A 24,514-nucleotide genomic window follows, 5' to 3' on the forward strand; every position below is an offset into this window, starting at 1 on the left:
GGCCCAGAGAAGTGAAGCGCCTTGCCCAAGGTCTCACAGAAGACACATGAAGGGGTTGTGATTAGACTGTAAGCTTGCTGTGGGCAGGGAATGTCTGTTAATTGTTATCTTCATTGAGTTGTATTTATTAAGTGCTTAATGTGTGCTGAGTACTGTACTAAGTGCTTGGGAAAGTACAGTACAGCAATACTTGTACTCTCTGAAGCTCTTATACTACAGGGCTCTGGACACAGTAAGTGCTCAATAAATATGATTGAATTAATGAACCCAGGTTCTTCTCACTCCCAGGTCCCTGCTCTATGGTGGTCAGTTTTGATTTTTGGTAAACTCTTCCGGCTGTGGTACCGGTACCACACATAGGGGTAAACTCTTCCGGCTTTCATTCATTCAATAGTATTTATTGAGCGCTTACTGTATGTAAAGCATTGTACTAAGAGCTTGGGAGAGTATAATACAACAATAAACAGACACATTCCAGGCCACAACGATCTCACAGTCTAGAGGGGGAGACAGACTTTAACATAAATAAACAAATAAACAGATATAGATTCTCAACTGACATTGGAAAACAGTCAAGCATGAGTTCATTCTCAGTGCATGTTTGAATAACATGACTGGGAATCTACTTGGCAGGGTGTCATGGCAACTCATTTTTTACTTGGGAATCTTCCAGCCTTGGTGGGAGGGAACTTGAGAGAGAAGGGGGCAAATTTTCCACAGGGATTTTTGTAACGGGAAAGCTATTTTGGGGTGGGGTTTTCTCCGGAGAGGCACTTACAGGGACCTAGGTTCTAATCCCAATTCTGCCACTTGCCTGCTTTGTGACCTTGGATTGGTTGCTTAACTTCTATGTGCCTCAGTTTTCTCATCTGTAAAATGGGGATTCAATACCTGGTCTCTTTCCTCTTTAGACAGTGAGCCCTGTATGGGATAGTGAGTGTGCATGCCTGACCTCAGGGCTTAGGGCAATGCTTGGCATGCTTAACAAATGCCACAGTCACCATCATTATTATTACTCTGTTGGGAACATTATTGAGCTATAGTTTGTGAACAAAATAATCTCACGGGAAGCTGCAGCCTTCTTCCAGGACTGTCTCCACCGCTCATGAGCAATGGAGTGCAGGTCTCGGTTCTCATAGCTACTCGGTAGAGTGGATCCCTCCCATGGGGCAAAGAGCCAGACCCCATGGCACTTACGTCCATAATTAATTCATTCCTATTAATGTCTGTCTCCCCCTCTAGACCTTAAGCTCATTGTGGGAAGGGAATGTGACTGTTAGATTGTTATATAATGATAATAGTAATTGTGGTATTTGTTCAGTGCTTACTATGTGCCAGGCACTGCTGTAAGCTCTGGGGTAAATACAAGATAATCGGTTGGACAAAATCCCTGTCCCACAATGGGGCTCACAGTCTTACTCCCCATTTTACAGATGAGGGAACTGAGTCACAGAGAATAATGATGAGGATGATGATAATAATAATAATAATAATAATGATAATAATAATAGTTGCAGCATTCGTTAAGCTCTTACTATGTGCCAGGCACTGTTCTAAGCATTAGGGGTAGATACAAGATTATCGATTTGGACACAGTGCCCGTACCACATGGAGTTCACAGTCTTAATGCCCATTTTACAGATAAAGGACTGAGGCAAAGAAAAGTGAAGTGGGTGTCCGAGGTGACAGCAGACATGTGGTGGGATTAGAACTCAGGTCCTTCTGATTTCCAGGTCCGTGGTCTATCTACTAGGCCATTCTGCTTCTCTCCCAAGGGCTTAGTGCGGCTCTGAAGACAGTAAGTGCTCAGTAAATACGATTAACTGTCTGCTGACTGGCAAATCCCCTTCCCCCCAACACTCACTGAGTAAAATGATGATGCAGAGGAGGATGGCGATGATGGCACCAGTTCCCAAGCCCGCCCCCACGATCCGGTCGACATCCGTGCAATCGCCGTTGGAGTCGCACTGGCAGACCTTCACCCGCAGAATCGAAGTGTTGGATTTGGGGGGATTGCCGGAGTCTGTGATGATGATGGGCACTTCATAGATCCCGGCTTCCAGAAACTTGATCTTCAAGTTAAGTTGAGCAAAATCACCTGCCATAAAGTAAAACAAACAAACAAAAAAATGATGTCTTGCAATCAGACGCCTACCATAAAGTGAGTCGTGTATGGAATTAGCCCCACTGAGGACAGATATGGTGTTCAATTTATTCATTCATTCAATTGTATTTATTGAGCATGTACTATGTACTAAACACTTGGGAAAGTACAATACAGCAATTGACACATGCCCTGCGTCTCATCTATAATAACAATGATGACATTTATTAAGCACTTACTATGTGCAAAGCACTGTTCTAAGTGTTGGGCATCATCTCCCAACACTTAATACACCCATGTAGTGCTTAATAAAAAGCACTACTACTACTCCATATTAGCTGTAGTCAGTATTTTTTTTAAATCAATCAATGGTATTTGGTGAGCGCTTTTTTGCAGATCATTGTACTGAGCTTTCGTGAGTGTACAATACAATGAAGTTGGAAGACACATTCCTTGCCCACAGTAGACTAGCGGTCTAGAGGACTATATACAATATATGATAGCTTACATAATTTATAAAATGAATAAAACAGAGTTACCATCTTCCTGGTTCCTCGGCTCTAAGTGTTCTTATCCACCACGAATGGCCCCAAGGAGAGAGTGACTGTGAGAGTGAAGTTCCTGGAACTCGGGCGCGGAGAGGGAGGTAGCAATCGATCAATCATATTGATCATATACAGCACATTGCTAAGTGCTTGGGAAAATACAAGATAACAGAGTCGGTAGACCCGTTCCCTGCCCTCAGTGGGCTACCAGCTTAGAAGGAAAAGAGCTCGGTGTCTCTGAGTTGGAATGTGGGCCTTTGACCCTGCTTTGCCATTTGTAAATTTGGACCAGTACTTTAGACACACCACACCTTACTTTCCTCATCTGTAAAATGGGGATAATAATCCCTGGCAACTCTGTACTCTAAAGGGATGTGGTGAGGAGAAAAATGAATGAATGGGACAGCACTTTGGAAAATTAAACTGCTACATAAAAAAACTCAATAAATAACAATGTATATTCTAGGAGCCGGCATGATTCGCTCTGGCCTCTGTCAGCTTGGAAATCTGGAAGAAAGTAAAAATGGCTATGACACAGGGGCCAATTATCGTTTTTTTTTTCTCTTTGCCTCCTAGCCAAAGTTTCAGCCTTATTCTGCCTCTCAAAAGAATGGCTGGCTAAATCCCTGGGAGGAAGGCTGGCTATTGACTTCCTCCGTCTCAGTTGTCCAACAGATCACTAATCCAGCCTTGGCCTCAGGTCCAGCAGGAGTGAGCCACCCAAGGCTGGTAGCCAGAGTCATGCTTTTGGCTGAGGGGACCTAGATGGCAGCTACAATGAGGACCTGAAACTACAGTCATTGCCAAGGCTGATATTACCCACAGTTCATGCCAACATTATTATCATTATTATTATTATTATTATATGCATTCATTCAATTGTATTTATTAGTGCTTACTGTGTGCAGAGCACTGTACTAAGCACTTGGGAAGTACAATTCATCAACAGAGAAGCCATGTGAGGTAACCGTGACATAAACTCTGGGGAGCTAACAGCTGAGTTCGTGCTGGTCAAGGCAATGGCAAAGACTGTGGCTTCTTAGGTGTTCAATAAATGAAAATGAATGAATTCTCCCACCATTGCTAGTCCATCCTTAGCAAAGGTTTCTACTTTCTGTGAATGCGGAAGTGAAAATGTGTTGTCGAGAGGTATAGCTTGGCCATTTCCCTCTGTAGCTTTTCTTCTCTCATATCAGAGTATATATATATATGCACACACATATACAATTAGACAAATTGTTGGAATCCACTATGGATTAGGTACGTATACATATATACTGCTAGGAGATTTACCTGGGACACACACACACACACACACACACACACACCGCCCACCCACTCACCCACCCCAGGTAAATCTCCTAAAAGCGTTGAATCCAAAGTGGATTCCAACAATTTGTCTAATACTTTAAAAATTGTCCTATTTTTCATGTCAAGAGTGCTTTCTCTAAACCTTTGAAATTCCTTATTGTATTTATTTTAAGCTATGACTTTTTTTAAAAAAAAAATATTAAATTGACATAAAACTAAGCAAAGCACAGAACACTTTTTCTGGGACATCAGCTCCCCAAACTCTCACACTTGCACAGTAACCCTAACCCTTCCCCTCTAGACTGTAAGTTCATTAAGAACAGGAACCGTGTCCACTAATTCTTTTGTAAGGTACCCTTCCAAGTGCTGAGTATGGTGTTCTGCACATGCTAAGTGCTCAATAAATACCGATGATCGATCGACTGGCAATTCATAAGACTTTACCATTGAGACGGGTGATAGTCCAGTTCCTCTTAATGGTAGCAGGATTCATGGGGAGATCAAAAGCAAATGGTCCAGCATTCGGATCAATGTCATAGTCGAGGGCTGTGATGTTAATTGAATTGGGGTCTGGTGTTTCACAGGTTTCAGCTTCTTGAGGTAACACTTGAGGAGCGTTGTCGTTGATGTCCAGCAAATATATCTGTAGCGTGCCAGTTCCACTCATTGGAGGAATTCCTTCATGGAGACAAAAAACAGAGTGACTAGATTGTAAGCTCCTTGAAGGCAAGGATCATGTCTACCAACTCTGTCTCTGCCAAGCGCTAAACACAGTGCTCTGTACTCAGCAAGTGGTCAATAAATACCACTGATTGAATGATTTGAGAGCAAATAGGAGGCAGATAATAATAATAATTGTCATATTTGTTGAGCACTTACCATGTAACAGGCATTGTACTAAGTGCTGGGGTAGATACAAGCAAATTGGGTTGGACACAGTCCCTGTCCTACGTGGTGCTCACAGTCTTAATCCCCATTTTACAGATGAGGTAACTGAGGCCCAGAGAACTGAAGTGACTGGCCAAGGTCATACAGCGAAGAAATGTTAGAGCTGGAATTTGAACCCAGGCCCTTCTGACTCCCAGCCTATGCTCTATCCACTAAGCTAAGCTGCTTCTCTGCAGTTATTATGCAGCCTTGAGAGATGGCTGTATGCACCTCGGGCAATGTTTAGACTTTCGTCTCAGTCATGACTTTTAATGCACCTTTGAACATATGGAGAATTCTAGAGGCCCAGGGCAATGAACAACGCCCTGTCTCTTGTCTCACTTAACCCTTGTCGGCACACGCCATCTTTGGTGGGTAGTGAGACACAGTGCTTCCCAACTGAGAAGCATCGTGGCTCAGTGGAAAGAGTGTGGGCTTTGGAGTCAGAAGTCATGGGTTGAAATCCCAGCTCCGCTAATTATCAGCTGTGTGACTTTGGGCAAGTCACTTAACTTCTCTGGGCCTCAGTTCCCTCATCTGTAAAATGGGGATTAAGACTGTGAGTCCCCCATGGGACAACCGGATCACTTTGTAACCTCCCCAGTGCTTAGAACAGTGCTTTGCACATAGTAAGCACTTAATAAATGCCATTATTATTATTATTATTATTATTATTATTATTATTATTATTATATCAGCAGATTCTCCAGATCTTCCATAGTCCAAGGGCCCCCTGCTCTATTAGTTCCCAACTTCAAGCAACTGTTCTCACACCTTTCTCTTTTTTAATGGCATTTGTTGAATGCTTACTATGTTCCAGGCACCATACTAAGTGCAAGAATAGATACCAGCTAATTAGGTTGAACACCGTCCCTATCCAACATGGGGCTCACAGTCCAGTTTACACTATCTTAACACCCAATTCTAGAAAAGCAGCATGGCTAAGTGGAAAGAACACGGGCTTGGGAGTCAGAGGTCATGGGTTCTAATTCCGGCTCCACCACATGTCTGCTGTGTGACCTTGGGCAAGTCACTTAACTTCTCTGAGCCTCAGCTACCTCATCTGTAAAATGGGGACTAAGACTGTGAGCCCCACGTGGGACAAGCTAATCACCTTGTATCCCCCCAGCTCTTAGAACAGTGCTTTGCACACAGTAAGCACTTAACAAATGCCATTATTATTATAGTTATTATTATTAGTCGCCTAGGGAAGTAGCATGGCCCAGGAGAAAGAGCATTGGCCCGGCAGTCAGAGGACCTGGGTTCTAATCCCTCCTTGTATTTTATACCTGTTCTCCCTCACACTTAGTCCTTGAGCCCCATGTGAAACAAGGACTGTATTCAACCTGGTTATCTTGGATGTCCCCCAGTGCTTGGTACAGTGCTTGGCACATAGGAAGCACTTAACAAATTCCATCATATTATTATTATTATCCCAGATGGCAGCAGAACCCAAGTTCCAATTCTGATGTCTGTCAGCCGAATCCTGGCTGGATGAACCAGCAGTCTGCTGGATAGCAGAGTGAAGTATGGACTGGACAGGGATAGACAGGAGACTCGGAGATTCACCAGAAGACTGATACAGTAATCAAGCCAAGATATGACAAGTGTGAGGGCCAGAGTGGAGTCTTTTCGGGCCCTTTAAATGTAGTAGAGAAAGAAGAACCAATTTCGTCCCCTCCTGCTGTACATTCGCAAGTGCCCAAAACAACTTTCTGCACACAGGAGGTGCTCAATAAATACTAAGGAGCATCCAGTCATAGCATTGGTTGTGTCATTTTCTAGTAAGCTCGGGAAATTGTAAGAGCCAGTGCTGCACTGTGATCATGAACCACCAAACAGATAACACTGCTGACTCTCTCCTGAACTAAGCTATGTTTCCTTTGGGATGAGCTTATATCCTGGTCATGGAGAAAAAAAATTCTCTCCCTACCCTCCCAAACAGGTGAATGCTGGGCAAGCCACCATATCAGCTAGACCGCTGTTAAGAGAATCATGGAAAGTCTGTCCGACAATATGAGCTTGTTTGGATCAAAGATGCTGTGGTATTGAAAGAAACAGGTTTGTTATGGTATTTGTTAAGTGCTTACTACATGTCAAGCACTGGTTTTAAGCACTGGGGTAGATACAAGTTTACCAGGCCATATTCAACATGGGGTTCACAGTCCCAAAAGCTCGTGTGTGTGCATAGGTGGGCTACAGTGTGGGCTTTTGTGAGCAGTCAACCCCCACATTATAGGACAGCTGGGTACATTTCCCCGGTACCCCATCCCACAGGGGGAATTCAGTTATGGAGAGGGAACAAGGGAGGAGACTAAATGATACTCTCTAGTTAAAGGCTTACCATTGTCAGTAGCGAGGAAGGTAGCATTGTACATATTGCTTTTCACATTTGGGGACTCTCTATCCAAAACCGCGACTGTAGTTATTTGACCATTGATAGGATCTATTTTTAGCCAGTTGGCAGGGTCTGACAGCTTGGTATACCTGCAAAAATGATCAGCAATTTGGTTACTCCTCTCTGAACCCCTGGAAAAAAAAAACTGTCAAAGATTTAAGTTTGAATTTTACTGAGTATCTATTCGTATTTACATATGTTGATTTGGATTTCTGTCAAGCATGGATACAAATAGGAATTTTAAACATTAAGACCTTTGGAAACCCAGGAGCCATGAGATAAACAGTTATACATATTGGTAAAAATCATAATCAAATAGGCCATAATGGATATCATCATCATCATCAATCGTATTTATTGAGCGCTTACTATGTGCAGGGCACTGTACTAAGTGCTTGGGAAGTACAAATTGGCAACATATAGAGACAGTCCCTACCCAACAGTGGGCTCACAGTCTAAAAGGGGAAGAATATGGCTGCTCAGCTATTCTTCCCAGATATTCTCTGTAACAGGACAGTAAGACCTTTTCATCTACAGTGCAAGAATAATGTAGAACACTTTCCTAAGCACTTGAAAGAGTACAGGAGAATTAGTAGAAATGATCCCTCTTCTCAAGGAGCTTAAAGCAGAGGAGATCGTTATTAAAATACATTACAGATAGGAAGTGATAGAGTATGTACGATAAGATGATAATGACATGTTAAGTGCTTGCTATGCGCCAAGCACTGTACTAAGGGCTAGGGTAGATATGAGATAATCAGATTGGACACAGTCCCTGTCTCATTTCAAGGCTCACAGTCAAAGTGGAAGGGAACAGGATATTGAATCTCTATTTTACAGAGGGGGAAACTGAGGCTCGAAAGTTAAGTCATTAGCCCACGGCCACACACAGCAGGCAAGTGGAAAAGCCGCATTAGAATTCAGGTCTTCTGACTACCAAGCCCATACACTTTCCACTAGGCCACATAAAGTGCTAGGAGAATGAAGGGTATGAACTGGTTTGTAGTGGGAGAAGGGAGTAGATAGTTGGAGGGAGAGATCAGCTTTTAAAGCGAAGGTCAGGAGTTTCTGCTGGGGGTGGAGAGGAATAGGAAAATATTGGAGATTTTTGAGGAGTGGGGAAACATTCACATGATCTGGACATCAGAGTGAAGTGTGGACTGGACAGAGAGAGACAGGAGACTGAGAGATCAATCAGAAGGCTGATGCAGTAGTTGAGCCAGGCTATGACAAGGTTTGGTCCACTGTGGTTTTGGTTTGGACCTTGGGAATGTTGTGAAGAAAGATTTCTTCTTCAATTTCTTCCGCTAATAGACCTTAGAAGTCTGCAGATTTTTAAAACTTAGCTGCAAGTCATAAACCAGAGATAGGAAAGTTAAAAAAAATCCCTTCTGGTGTTCCTAACAGACGTACTTTTCAGAATTCACAGAGTAACAAACTCTCCCACTTGATTTTGTATTAAACTGTGAAAAAGTATCTTATTCAATTGCCAGATTCTGCCAGTTCTTCCTACGTAATATTTACCAGATCCATCCTTTCCACTTCAGCCAAAGAGCTAACCACCCTGGCCCAAGCTTTACTCACATAACCTCCTCTCTGGTCTCCCTGCCTCTCTCAGCACCCCACATCCTATCAACTCACAAGCCATCTCTTGCACTATGTCACTACCTTTCCTCATCCTTAGGCCTTTTTGTATATACTTCCATTCAACAAAACATGCAATTATTTCTTTTGATTTCTCTGCACTCATTTTGATGTCCATCACCTTTAAAAGAATGCAAGCCCCTTGTGGGCAGGAAATGGTCCCTTGCTTGTTTGCTATTTCCCAAGCACCTGGTAAGGTGCCTGCCACACACTGAGTGCTCATAAATCCTACTATTTTTACTTCCTAGTGGAACATGATGGCTCTCAAAAACTGTGACAAAGCAGTGGGCAATTAGAGCACAGCAGTACTCAGACCACTAGGAAGGCAGCAGTCATGAAAGGACTTTCCTCCTCAGGCTGTGAGTAAAGGCAGCAGACAGATTGGGGAACCAAGAGGTGAGCTTGGGAGGAAAAAAAAAAAGGATTCCATCTGGAACAAGGCCTTTGGTCCAGATGGGATCTGTGCTATGAAAAAAAAACCCACCTATCCTCCCCCTCTAGACTTTAAGCTCGTTATGGGCAGGGATGCAAGTACTGCACTTTACCAAGTGTTTCATATGGGATTCTGTACACAGTAAACATTCAATAAATACCACTGATTGATGAAAACACTATGGAAGGACGTGTCCATCACCCCCTCACGTGTAGGCATGTGCATGTTCTCACTCCCCCCTCTAGACTATAAGCTCACTCTGGGCAGAGACTGCATTCACCAACTCTATTGCACTGTATTCTCCCAAGTGCCTAGTAATAATAATAATAATAATGATAGCATTTATTAAGCGCTTACTATGTGCAAAGCACTGTTCTAAGTGCTGGGGAGGTTACAAGGTGATCAGGTTGTCCCACGGGGGGCTCACAGTCTTAATCCCCATTTTACAGATGAGGTAACTGAGGTACAGAGAAGAGAAGTGACTTGCCCACAGTCGCACAGCTGACAGTTGGCGGAGCTGGGATTTGAACCCATGACCTCTGACTCCAAAGCCCGGGCTCTTTGCAGTGAGCCACGCTGCTTCTCCATAGTAGTGCTCTTAGTAGTGCTCTGTACACAATAAGTGCCCAATAAATACCATTAATGATGAAAATGGAATGTGTGTATGTGCGCTTGCCCACACACATTGGAGCAGAAGCCCTTCATCGGGGTATAGTAGTCTGCTCAGAAAATCTGCCTGGTGATTTACAAAGCTGGTTCATCTGGTCTTCCTCTTTTGGTGCCGTACATCGGTCCAAATGCCTGCCGATGTTTCAGCTCATCCTTGGTGGTCTGCTCAGAGCTCTACCCAACACGGCTATAGTAGCCTCCACATCTTTCATGCTGCTTTGAGAAGCAGCGTGGCCTAGTGAAAACAGCATAAGCCTGGGGGTCAGAGGACCTGGATTCTAATCCTGGCTCCACCACATGTCTGCTGTGTGACCTTGGGGAAGTCATTTCTCTTCTCTGTCACCTCATCTGGAAAATGGGGATTAAGACTGTGAGCCCCATGTGGGACAGGGACTGTGTCCAACCTGATTATCTTGTATTACCTTGTATCTACCCCAGCACTTAGAATGGTGTTTGGCACATAGTAAGCGCTTAGCAAATGCCAAAGTTGTTATTATCACCTTTCAGGTTTCGGGATTGAACGAGGTCATGATCAACACAGAACAGTTGGGCTTGTGGGTGGAACTTTGTCACTGGCCCATTGAGCACACAACAGTGAGGTTCATTGCCACAAGCACAGTAAGCACTCAATAAATACGATTGAATGAATTGGCGGTAATCAGTTATTCAGGGATTAATGAACCAGTTTATGGATGATCCCAGCCCTTTGCTTCTTCCTTCATTCCTCCTCTTAGTTTTTTCCACTGCTCACATGAAACCTCCATCTGTGCACATTGGAGAAATGGAAAAGAGGAGCACTTAAATCCATCAGTTTTGCTACTAGAGAAGCAGTGTGGCTTAGTGGAAAGAGTCTGGGCTTGGGAGTCAGAGGTCGTGGGTTCTAATCCCGACTCCGCCACTTGTCTGATGTGTGACTTTGGGTAAAATCACTTCACTTCTCTGGGCCTCAGTTCCCTCATCTGTAAAATGGGGATTAAGGCTGTGAGCCCTATGTGGGACAACCTGATTACCTTGTATCTACCCCAGTGCTTAGAACAGTGCTTGGCACATAGTAAGTGCTTAACAAATGTCATCATTATTATTACTGCTTGGTCCTCATGTTTAAACTCTGTGTCGGGATGGATGCTGAATCCTTTGCCTACAATGAGAGTTTGGATTATTTTTGGATTATTCCATGTCTTGTTCCCCATGTCTGGCTGCAGGAAATCTGTACTGTCACTCTTCTGAGATCCATTAACTTTTATCCAGGTTATAGAATCATTGCTGGTCTACATACCCAAGTTTCCTTTTTGATAGAATCCCGTTTTTGATAGAATCAGCTTTACAAGGTTGCTTTTTCTTTTTTCTTATGATATATATTAAGCATTTACTCTGTTCCAGGCACTGCACTAATAGCTGGAGTACATACAAGCTAATTGTATCCGTAACTGTAAACTATTTTAGCATCTATCTCCCCGGACTAGACTGCAAGTTCCTCAAGAGCAGAGATAATTCCTATCCATTCATTCACTCATTCAATCATATTTATTGAGCCCTTACTGTGTGCAGAGCACTGTACTAAGCACTTGGGAAGTACAAGTTGGCAACATATACGGATGGTCCCTGCCCAACAGCGGGCTCACAGTCTAGAAGGGGGAGACAGACAACAAAGAAAACATATTAACAAAATAAAATAAATAGAATAGTAAATATGTACAAGTAAAATAAATAGAGTAATAAATCTGTACAAGCATATATACAGGTGCTGTGGGGAGGGGAAGGAGGTAGGGCGGGGGGGGATGGGGAGGGGGAGAGGAATGGAGGGGCTCAGTCTATTATCTCTATTGTATTGTCCCAAGCATTTAGTCCAGTGTTCTGTACTCGGCAGGTGCTCAATAAATACTATTTGTTGACGGAGTCTGGCATCCTGGGGGTGCTCAGTAAATACTGGCTGGGGGAGCCAGCTGGTGGGAAGCGGGTCGATAATTGTAAATTTGTTTTCCTACCTAATGCTCTGCTGCATGTAACGATCTGGATCCTGAGCTGTGAAGGTTGTTAACATGGTGCCAGCCCTGAGTCCCTCCTCCTGACGCACGAGTTTGGGGTTCGGGACAAAATAGGGGTTCTCGTTCACATCGATGACGGTGACAGAGACGGTGGCCGTCGACTGGGGTGGATGCTGAATACCCTTGGCTAACATCACTTGGTTTTCCGCAGCTACAGTAAGTACAAACATTCGATTGGTCTCAAAGTCGATTGGCTGGCAAAGCAAGAGGGGAAACACCATTAGCAATTACACGCGAGCCGGTGAATCTGATGAATATTTTATTTTTTCAGTTTGCTACAGTTGTAAACTACCAGGACAGAAAACGTGGGGACCATAAATGGATCTCCCCCTCCTCCCCCTCTCCCTCCCCCCCCCATTACCTCCTTCCCCTCCCCACAGCACCTGTATATATGTATATATGTTTGTACGTATTTATTACTTTATTTATTTTATTTGTACATATTTATTCTATTTATTTTATTTTGTTAATATGTTTTGCTTTGTTGGCTGTCTCCCCCTTCTAGACTGAGCGCCCACTGTTGGGTAGGGACCGTCTCTATATGTTGACAACTTGTACTTCCCAAGCGCTTAGTACAGTGCTCTGCACACAGTAAGTGCTCAATAAATGCAATTGAATGAATGAATGAATCTCCTCTACAACTTTCACCACTGTTTTAATAACGGCTATTCTGACTCCCGATCTTGAAAGGCAGACAGGGTAATTTCAGGGACACTTTTCTACTCTGGGTAAACATCTCATCCTCTTTCACTTGGATGGAGAATGGCCTTTCCAATCATCAACATCCCCTTTTCCAGATAGAGTAGTTAGATTGCTGGTATGGGAGGAAGTCAAGGGATGAAGGGGTATTGAGGAATAGACAGCTGATTCAGTGATGACCCAAGTAGCCACCGGATCGGGGAGGGGGTTGGCAGAGAGGAAGTCACCAGAACAGTGACAAGGCTCCCGAGTCCTTTATCAAAGGACCCATAAATCCATGACCTGCTTGGATTTTCTTTGTTTCACCCTCTTCCTCAGTGTGTAACCAGAAAGCACTTACAAAAGAAAAAAAAAGGAAAAATTATTTGCTTTTATCTTCTTCCCCCCAACTCTGCCCACCTTATCCAAATGGCAGAGGGAAGAGCAGGAGCAACTAGACCTGGAAAATCCCCGAATTGGATAATCATCCACCGCTAAGATAATTGAAGCATCAGAAGCTGCACCAGAAAGCAAATGACTGGGGATCGGACAATGAGGCAGTGTCTTAGCCCAGACCACCCCGAGAATCCTTCAGTTCCCGGTCTTTTTCTCTAACTACAAGATTGACCAGCTGCAAACCTAACCTTCAATTATGGCTTATTTTATTGAGGCCAGAGAAAGAAAAAACTCAAAGGTAAGATCACGACTGCTATAGGTTGTGGGTTTTTTTTTTTCCACAGAAGTATCAAAAAAGACCCTTTACAAGTCACCATTCCACTCTCTTCTAAATTAGCGCTCTGCCATTTTACACTAGAGTGCTGGCTCCTACATAATGCAGCATTTGGGCACGGAGAAGAAAACAAGGGGGGGTGGGTGTGGGGGAGGGGGGAGAGGGTGCTTATCAATGAGAGACAGGAGGAATGGGAATGTACTTTAAAAGGCTTTTAAATTATAGAGCTGGGTATTTATCATCACTTAAAGAGCGGTCCCCTTCTCTCCAGTAGTCTCTTGGCTGGCAATTAAGGACAAGTGAACCACTCCTTAAAAGGCTTTAAAATGAGGGTTAAAAATATCCACATCATTCCTGAAACCTTTTTTCAAGAGCAACCATCCCCCCTGACCCTCCTCACCCTCTAATCCCCCTCGCCAATGCCCCCCACTGTGATATAAACTGGCCAAGATATGACAGGCCAACCATATAAAAGAAACCTGCGGGTGTCCTAATGGCCGTTCTTGACAACGCTCCTCACAGATATCACACTAAAAAGGAAGAATTCAGTCGACTGACTACGAGAACAATTAATATCCAGCATGGTTTAGTGGATAGAGCATAGGCTTGGGATTCAGAAGAACCTGTGTTCTAATACCAGCTCCGGTACATGTCTGCTGTGTGACTTGGGGTGAGTCACTCAGCTTTTCTGGGCCTCAGTTACCTCATCTCCAAAATTGGGATTAAGAATGTGAGCCCCATGTGGGACGGGGCTGTATCCAACCTGATTAACTTATCTACCCCAGCACTTAGAACAGTGCTTGACAAATAGCAAGCGCTTAAGAAGTACCATAATTATCATTATTAACTTTAACCTTTTCCCAGGTTAAGGCTTCACAGAAATAAATCCATCCAGCCTATATTAAACATAAAACCCCACCCAAACCCATTTTTTAAAAAAATTCAGACAGTAGCTGTGATTACCAATTACCAACAGCAGTACTATAACAACTGATGACAGTCTTACAGAGAAAGTGTACATTCATTTTATTTTAGCATTTACGTAGGCTGACCATATGTCATGAGGTAGTTCGGACAGTTCCAGATTCCTGTCTGTAGTTTTGGGGTATTTTACCGGGATATAATGGAGAAGCAGTGTGGCTTAGTGGATAGAGCACAAGCCTGGGAGTCAAAATAATAATAATAATAATAATAATAAATGATAATTATGGTATTTATTAAGTGCTTATTATGTGCTAATCACTGTTCTAAGCTCTGCGGTAGATGCAAGGTAATCAGGTTGTCCCACATAGGACTTACAGCTTTCATCCCCATTTTGCAGATGAGGTAACTAAGGCCCAGAGAGGTGAAGTGGCTTGCCTAAGGGCACACAGCAGACACGTGGCAGCCAAGATTAGCACCCATGTTCTCTGTCTACCAAGCCCGTGCTCTTGGGTTCTAATTCCGGCTCCAGCACATGTCTGCTGTGTGACCTTGGGCAAGTCACTTCACTTCTCTGTGATTGTTACCTCATCTGTAAAATGGGAATTAAGAGCGTGAGCCCTATGTGGGACAGGGACTGCATCCAACTGGACTGACTTGGCTCTACCCCAGTGCTTAGAACAGAGCTCGGCACATAGTAAGTGCTTAGCAAGTACCATTATTATTATTATTTTAGAAAACTATATGCCTCTCCTGGAAATGGGAATGTTCCAGCTAAACAGGTCAGCCTCAATGGCACCTATCCCCAGGTGCTCTTGATCTCTCTTTACAATGCCCAGGCGACAATTCACTCTGCACACTCTCATTTTAAGTCCCCAGGATTCTGCAACTTGAAGTACAGATATCCTAGAATGCACCGAGGTTACCACCATCACCAAACATGAAGGGGAAAATGCACATGCCCGGTTTGATGTTATGATTTGGAACCAAATGAATGTGGCCATCTTACATAATAATAATAATAATGATGATGATGATGATGATAATGGTACTTGTTAAGCACTTACTATGTGCCAAGCACTTTTCTAAGTGCTGGGGCAGATACAAGGTAATCAGGTTGTCCCACAAGGGGCTCATAGTCTTAATCCCCATTTTACAGATGAGGTAACTGAGGCACAGAGAAGTTAAGTGACTTGCCCAAGGTTACACAGCAGACACATGGCGGAGCTAGGATTAGAACTCACAGCCTGTGACTCCCAAGCCCATTCTCTTTCTACTAAGCCACGCATCTAAGCCTGAAGCGTGTCCCCGGATTCATCTGAACATTGCGGGGTTCAGCATTTACTCCCCCCGGCCCCCCATATGAAGAATAAGAAAGCAGCGTGATAATTACCTTCACAACCGTTACTAAGCCGTCATTGCTGTTCGGGTCGGTCTGAATAGCGAAGCGCCCTGTGGGATCCCCGCCCGTGATTCTGTAAACTGCATTCCAGGCGGGAGTGTGTGGTTGATCCTTATCGGTCACAGTTAGATTGGCTACTATGACATCCACCCTGTTTTCAGGGACTTCACCATAGAACTATATGCACAGAAAAAAAGGACATCAGGAAGAGGGAAACATGCAACGTGACTCTCCCCTTGATGGGACACCGATTGCAAAGCACATTTTGTAGGAGGCCGCGGTTGGGTGGGGAGGGGAGAGGAATTGGGGGGGCTCACTCTGCCTTAGGCAGGGTAACACAGGATCTGATTCAAGTGATCGGAACTCTTTTTACTAGGAAACCTTAGATGCACTTCATTTACAGGCTACACAAGAAATTGGGCAGGATCATTGCTGGGTTAAAAACAGTGGTGCTTTCCAGTCCAGAATGCTGTCTCTGAGAGCAGCAACAGAATGCTGAGAAGAGCTTTGAAATTGTAGCTCAACTGGGCATCCATCTTTGGATAACAATGGGCCTTCAAACATTCCACTCTGAATAAACCCAAATCCTCTTAAACCTACATATAAGAACATAGAAATCATCCCACCAGCTCCTTGTAGTTAAAAAGCAAACAGTTCAGTGCTCTGCACATTTTAAGCACTCAATAAATACCACTGACCGATTGATTGAAATTATTGATCTGGAGCCCATCTGAAAATCAGCATCTTGGTCATTAATTTCAAGGCTTTAGGGGTAAGGGCTTTTTGAACCAGGATTCATAATGCTTCTGGTTCACTAGACTAGAGGAAAATAGATTCCCTTCATGCCCCAAACACTTCTGGAATGGAACTTTTTATGGTTTTTCGACCAAAATTTCTTTAGCGACTTCTCCACTGAACTTACAGTCATAGCGGTGAATTCTGGAGGATTGTCATTGACATCTGTCACTGTGATGATGGCAGTTGCTGTGTTTGAAAGACCATATGTTGGATTTCCTTCCATGTCTGTAGCTTGAATTATTAACGTATACTGCTGCACTTTCTAAAACACAAAGCGACACCAACACAAATTAGCAGAACTAATGTTCCAAGAAGACAACAGGTGCTTATAAATGGTGCTTTATTACTCATGGAGAATAAGAACCCTATTCATTCTATATCATGGCTTGAAATGGCCTGAGTGGCTTTTAAAATACTCAGTGTGGAACTCAAGAATCCAGGGAGAAACATTCTGACATTTTTTGCAGACTCTTGGCTCCCAAACGTACCAAACGGAAGTATGGCACTGACTCAGAGCCACAGATAACACAACACTTCATTCAGACTCTGGTTTCTGCCTTCTTCTCTATAATCCCATATCCTTTTCTGAAACTTCAATTCAACCTATAAGATATGGCACAGCCAGGATGTTGGGTTATCACAATCCAAATGTGGAATCCAGACCATTCCTGAGAATCAAAAGCCAAGGGGAGAATGGGGTGGCAGGAGAGTCTGGATTCTCACCCCAATACCCAAGGCTTAAGCAGTTTTTTTGCTAAAATTACCACATTTTTCTTCCTTTGTGTATCTGTCCCCTCTGCACTACACCTATATTGGAAGTACCCTAAGGGCTAGTTGGCAACTATGCCTGAATCCATCTCCTCATTGCTGAAGAGAAATACAACAATGCTAAAATCATATTTCCTCCAGGAAGTCTTCCCTGACTAGCTTCCCATAACCCCACCCTATTTGCCCTTCCTCTACCCTTTAAGTACTTCATCAATCATCAATCGTATTTATTGAGCGCTTACTATGTGCAGAGCACTGTACTAAGCGCTTGGGAAGTACAAATTGACAACATATAGAGACAGTCCCTACCCAACATTGGGCTCACAGTCTAAAAGGGGGAGATAGAGAACAAAACCAAACATACCAACAAAATAAAATAAATAGAATAGCTATGTACAAGTAAAATAAATGAATAGAGTAATAAATATGTACAAACATATATACATATATATAGGTGCTGTGGGGAAGGGAAGGAGGTAAGATGGGGGGGTTGGAGAGGGGGACGAGGGGGAGAGGAAGGAAGGGGCTTGGATATTAACCCAACCCCAGACCCATAGCACTTATATACTTATCCTCTTGGATCATGTGAGCCCCCTGAGGGGAAAGGACCATGTCTAATTCAGCTGTGTGACCTTGGGCAAGTCACTTCACTTCCTCTGTGACTCAGTTTCCTTAAGTCAGTGCCTGTTCTCTCTCCTAGACTGTGAGTCCCATGTGGGACAATAACCTGAAATAACTTGGATCCAACCCAGTGCTTAGAACAGTGCTTGGCACATGATGAGTGCTTAACAAATACTGTTACTATTATTACTATTATAATTGCGGATTATTACACTGCTTCATTACGGACGAAGCAGCGTGGCTCAGTGGAAAGAGCACAGGCTTGGGAGTCAGAGGTCATGGGTTCAAATCCCGGCTCTGCCACTTGTCAGCTGTGTGACTTTGGGCAAGTCACTTCACTGTACTAATCCTGGCTCTGCCAATTGCTTGCTCTGTGCCCTGGGGCAAATCAGTGCTTAACACTTAGAACGGTGCTTTGCACATAGTAAGTGCTTACTTAATAAATGCCATTTTAAAAAACCACTTCACTTCTCTGGGCTTCAATTACTTCACCTGGTAAATGGGGATTAAATCCTCCTCCCTCCTACTTAGACTGTGAGTCCCAGGAGGGATAGGGACTGTGTCCCACCTGCTAAACTTGTACATACCCCAGTGCCCAGAACAGTGATTGACACGTAGTAAGTGCTTAACAAATAACATAAAAAGGAGAGGATTATTCCTATAAAAGCCCTCTCTTTTCAAGATTCAAACTGATTTTTTAACACTGAAAACCATCTGGGCTCTTTAGCCCATCCAGGAAAAAATCCTGAGAGTCTGCAGTGAGCATACAAGCCTTTCTGCTAGAAAAACAACAACACCACACTACAAAAGCATTATCTGAAATGATTTGAATTCCCCGTGGAAATCTGAACATTTCCATACAGGCTAAAAATATTCCAAGCCACACACTCCTGCCTCTTAGCAGATTTAACCATCACAGCAAATTTCAGTTGCTCATTACCAAATGCAGAAATCTTGCTGAACCTCCAATTCTTAACTCACTGCTGGAGCCCTGCCCAAATATATCAAACTTTAGGCTTAGTTTCAGCTAGGGGAGGGGAGGGAAAGGGGGAAATTCAAATCTCACCAATCAGATCTCAAATTGTGTGCCAGACCACATTACTTCACTTGTAGAGGGAGGAGAATTGTACTTTTCAACAATAAAACACGGCTTCCCGAATCTCCTATGTTTTTCTCCACCTAGAACTTCTAACTGTTATAGTTCTGCAGGTTAAAATGTTTATCAGTGACTTTCATTTGGGATCCAGAATGCCATTTCATCTTAATGCTCTTGTGGTTGGGGGGAAATTATGATAGGGCATTTAGTTCAAGCTTCCGGCAGAAAACCATAAAGACGGGCATTTGTTAGGACTTGGAAATGTCCCTTTTGTTAGCTCTTGTTGCAGCACCAGAGGAAAACTCACAAAAATAAGACAGTTAAGGAAAAAGATCAGGGATTTTTATTTCATAACCTCCAACTGCTTGTTAGATATAGGAAGGATATTGTTAATTACTTTAAAGAAGATGGGGAATTCAATGAGCATTGGAAAATGCAAGACAATTCTTTTAAATGGAAAATTCAGTGAAGTAGTGGTCACTTAAATGGCTTAATTCTCAGGAAGTTTGAGTTTCCCAGTTTTTCTGAAATTTTCCATTCATCCACGTTCCGGAGCACACTGTGTGTGATCAAACGCGAATCTATCCTTCACATTTATATTTTAACGTCCATGTTTCAAGAACTTCCAGGAGTGAGGAGGAGGTGAGTGTCTCAGATTCAGGAGCTCACCCAACCCACTTCATCTAGAGATGCAGGGTAGGTATTTGGTGCCATCGTGCAAAATGTGAGCATATGGGACCTGGTTTTCAAGTCTGCATTTTACCTCTCAACTGCAATAAAGATCATTAGCCACATGGCTCATCACCTTTGTCTTCCCAAGAGTGAAAAGTAAAACATATGGTCCCCTATCACCCTCAGAACATTTGAGGCCAGGGAATTTGGGGGGTAACCCAAAGTCCTGCGAATAATGATAACAACAATTGTGGCATAATAATAATAATGATAATTGTGCCAAGCAGTGTACTAAGAGAAGCAGCTTGTTGTAGTGGATAGAGCCCAGGCCAGGGAGTTGAAGGTCCTGGATTCTAATCCCGGCTCCCCGACTTGTCTGTTGTGAGACCTTGGGCAAGTCACTTCACTTCTCTGAGCCTCAGTTACCACCTCTGTAAAATGGAGATTAAGACTGTGAACCCCACTTGCAATAGGGACTGTGTCCTAATCCTGACTCTACCACTTATCTGCTGTGTGAACTTGGGTAAGTCACTTCACTTCTCTGGGCCTCATTTACCTCAATTTGTAAGACGGGGATTGTGACTGTGAGCTCTACACAGGACAGGGACTGTGTCCAACCCAATTTGCTTGTATCCACCCCAGTGCTTAGTACAGTTCCTGGCACAAAGTAAGCACTTAATACCATAATTATTATATAGGAGGTATTCAGGTTGAAAGCAGTCCCCGTCTCATCCAGCATTCACATTTTCTTTTATGGCATTTCTTAAGTGCTTACTACATGCCAGGGACTGTACTAAATGCTGGGATAGATTTTTTTTTTTTAATATTAAGCACTTACTATGTGCCATGCACTGCACTAAGCACTGAGGTAGATAAAAGCTAATCAGGTTGGACAAAGTCCCTGTCCCACATGAGGCTCAAAGTCTAAATTTCCATTTTACAGATGAGGTAACCGTGGCTCAGCGAAGTTAAGTGACTGGCCCAAGGTCACATAGCGGGCAAGAGACAGAGCCGGGATTAGAATCCATGTCCTCCCAACTCCCAGGCCCATACTTTCTCCACTAGACACACTTCTTTTGAGATTCCCAGAGCAGGGCTATTCCACTAAATCAACAGTAGGGTTACGATATTTATAATAAAAACTAAAGTAGCCCAAGAGAGTAACGAGCCTTGCTCTGCCACAAACTTTCCCAAATAGGTGACACTCTCTTCCTCCTGAATAGGCCTTTACCCCAAATTCCTCACTAATCATTCTTGTTTTCTCTCCCCTATCTTAGTTGGGGGGAAAAAAAATCTTCCTTCTTGAAAGTCTGTATTGGACTATCTTTTACCCTACTGTCCATTATGGTACCTCATTGAAGAACTGAAATCAGCTAGCCACTGTCACCTATTTTGGAGTTTCGATGATCAACTCTTCAAAGGCAGAGGCTGAATCTTGGTCTTCCTTATCTATTTCCCTTTCCACCTCAATTTTAAGTGCTGCATACAAGAGACCCTCAATAAACACACCTCAACTGCCTGATATACCTGATGATTGTTACAGTATTACTTGAATCATCTGTTATTCCCCTTAAATAATATTTTATTTATTTTTATGGTATTTGTTAAGTGCTTTCTCTGTACCAGGCACTACACTAGATGTTGGGGTAGATGAACGTTTCTCATCATCTTCAAATATAAAGGGCAGCTAGCCATGGCACACATCTAACACTGCTTGTGTCCCATGATTTAGAAGTAAACCCAACAATTCCTGGGCTCCCTTTTACTATCAGAGTAGCTTGTGTTAATTCCCTTGCTAATTACAATTCAGGCAATCAGTTCAACTAAAACAAAATGACCCTGAATCTTGTTTTGTAAGTCCTACTGGAGGGCATTATTTTATTTTCAACATCATTTGCTGGGTATACACATCAAATTATTCAGATAGTTCAGTTCCCTCCTATTTAGACTGTGAGCCCCATGTGGGACAGGGACTGTGCCCAACCTAACAATAATAATGAGGGTGCTTGTTAATCCTTACTATGTGTTAAGTACTGTTCAGCTAATCAGGCTGGACACCTGAGGATTACCATTTTACAAATGAGGTAACTGAGGCACAGAGAAGTAAAGTGATTTGCCCAAGGTCATACAGCAGACAAGTAGCAGAACCGGGGTTGGGAACCAGATCCTTCAGACTCTTAGGCTTTGGGCTCTATTTACTAGGCCATGCTGATCTACCCCAGCATTTAGCACAGTGCTTGGGACATAGTAATTGCCTAATAAACACCCTAATTATTCATTATCATTTGTCCCCACCATTGGTTATCAGGCCAAAGTTAGGTTTTGATTTTCCAGATCGTGTGGGTAGAAGTGCTCAGCGTGATGCATGACATGTTCAAACTTTGGGCATTTTCTGTTTCTGCCTTTGTGGTCAGGTGATGGGATTTTACCTTGACATTTAACCAATAAGATGATTCTAGGCTTTAATCACCATGACGAACAACTATTTACCTAGGTGTCAATAATGACCAATCTGTTGATTTCACAGCAAGTAGCGGTGGAGCTCTTAAATAAATTAATCCCAGAGTCAAGGCGGAAGCTCTAATACAGCAGATGGTCTTATTTGTAGCAAATGGCTTGGGATCACTAGCCATTAGAGAGTGAAATAGAAAGATGCCATCTACCCAGACTTTGAAGGCTCCATTTACACAGATTTTATCTCTCCCTGAAAATACTATTATTACAGGTGATCAAGTTTATTGACACAAGACTAAAGTTGAAAATGAAAATTGAAAATGCAGTGATCTTATTTCTAGCCTGACCCCCTGCTCAAAGCCCTTAATTTAAGTCATTTGGAATGATTACCCCTTCTTTTCAATTAGTCCGTGAAAAGGATAAAGGGCTACCATCTACAGTCCTAACAAATAGCCTAAGGTCATCTAGTCAGTTCTTTAAGGTTTTCTATTCAGGACCCTCATGTTTCCTACTGCATTTCTTAGAGATGAATATTCTTACTCTAGACATTAGAATTGGGGACGGTTTATTTGCTCTGCACACAGTAAGCGCTCTATAAACATGATTAACTGATTGACTCTCTTTGGAGAAAAGCAAGTGTGATTCCAAAAATAAAGAATTTAAAATCAAACCCGACGAATCCTGTTTTTGCACTCACCTCTCTATCAAGTCCAGCCGCCACTGTTATAATATCGCCGGTCTCATTGTTGATTGTGAACATGTTTGGGGAAGGGGTGTTTGGAGCCTGGGACAAAATTCTGTACCTCAGCATTCCGTTTTGTGCGTTAGGATCATCAGCGTCAATGGCCGTTACAGTCATCACGTAAGTTCCTAAAGTCAGGACAGAGGTCATGTAAACTCTTTACTTTGCTTACATAGGTTCCTTTCCAATCCAAGCTTTATGGTCTTCCTTTGAGAAACTCCTCTCAATTTAGTTGTGACTCCAAACAAACTTTTTGGCCTGAGTTGAGCAATAATCAACCCGGTTGGAAAGTCCTTGGTTTTAAACCATGTTCACTTTGTTTATGCTCTTAAGACACTGCTTTCCCTGTGGTCATTGCAAAATCTGACACTGCTGACACTCTTTCCTTTAATGAGGAAAAAACACCGCATTCTTTGGCCGATCCGAAACCCTTCAGTTCAGAATGTAAATGTTTATGATGGCTAATGATAGCAAACACATGTGATAAGTAGAGCTGGGGAAAATGTCCTTTGGAAGAAACTTGTGCTTGCTAAGTCCTTGCTTTGGCAGTATTTTACTCCAATTCCTGAGCATTTGGGATGGCTCAATTTTCTCCAGCACCTAAATTACTCTTTGTCAAAATGGCAGGCACTTCAAGATGCCTAAAATGACCCATTTATGACCGGCATCTTTGACAACTAGAAAGACAGTGCCTTGTCCCATAAAAGTTCAAAGGAACATCTTCAGCTCGGCAGACTTCCCAAGGTAACAAAAATCAATCCCAAATTATCCCTGGCAATCAATCACTGTAATAAGTGCTTGAGAAGGTACAATACCACAGAGTTGGTAGATTCCATCCTTTCCCACCAGGAGCTTACATTCTACAAGAGGAGACTACTATCTACAGCCCTAACAAATAGGCCAAAGCCCATAAAAGCAGTCAACGCTTTAAGGTTTTCTATTCACCATTTTTCCCCTAAAGCTCTCAACCTAAACGAGAGGGAAATTTGTTTATTTTAAGGTCTTGGATTGTGGTTTGGAATTCATCCTCTTCAGAGATGAACTAGAAAGTGTCACCTAGAAAATATTGGCTACTTGGTTGGCTGAACAGCTCTTTCTTTAATAAGGAGAGAGGAAGTCACTTTGGAATTTTTTAATCAAACTCCACAAGTAGACACAGTTAGAGCTTAGCGCAAATGAAGAAACACAATCCTCTTGAGGGTGTGAAAGAGGGAGGTTTCTGAATGACAAAGGGAGGTTTTTGAACACCAGGAAGGAGATCAACCTGTGAATTTGTTTCCTACTTCTCCCTCTAGATTGTAAGGGAATGTGTCTACCAACTCTTCTGTATTATACTCTCCAAAGTGCTTGGTACAGTGTTCTACCCACAGTAAGCATGTAATAAATACCACTGAATGATTGCTTGCTTCTGATTATGGTGGAAATGCAAAAACTCTTACAAGCTTCCTTTCAAAGCCACAGACATTTAAGGGAAGAATCATTATCCTTGAGTGCAGAGATCATATCTACCAACTGCACTCAACTCTCCCAAGCATTTAATACGGTGCTCTGCACAA

At 42.9% G+C, this 24,514-nt stretch overlaps 1 protein-coding gene across 1 annotated transcript in view; it reads right to left on the reverse strand.

The window, feature by feature from the left end:
• Window positions 1-24,514, reverse strand: part of CDH2 (cadherin 2) — a 217,681-nt gene that overhangs the window by 29,065 nt on the left and 164,102 nt on the right. Inside the window, exons 7-13 of the mRNA XM_038766512.1 lie at window positions 22,914-23,086; window positions 16,730-16,867; window positions 15,799-15,984; window positions 12,017-12,270; window positions 7,232-7,374; window positions 4,405-4,638; window positions 1,865-2,098 (exon numbers count right to left, since the gene is read on the reverse strand). Coding sequence (XP_038622440.1) covers window positions 1,865-2,098; window positions 4,405-4,638; window positions 7,232-7,374; window positions 12,017-12,270; window positions 15,799-15,984; window positions 16,730-16,867; window positions 22,914-23,086 — 1,362 coding nt within the window. The remainder of the gene's footprint in view (window positions 1-1,864; window positions 2,099-4,404; window positions 4,639-7,231; window positions 7,375-12,016; window positions 12,271-15,798; window positions 15,985-16,729; window positions 16,868-22,913; window positions 23,087-24,514) is intronic.

This window comes from Tachyglossus aculeatus, chromosome 25 (genome assembly GCF_015852505.1).
Source record: "Tachyglossus aculeatus isolate mTacAcu1 chromosome 25, mTacAcu1.pri, whole genome shotgun sequence".
Classification (NCBI taxonomy): Eukaryota; Metazoa; Chordata; class Mammalia; order Monotremata; family Tachyglossidae; genus Tachyglossus; species Tachyglossus aculeatus.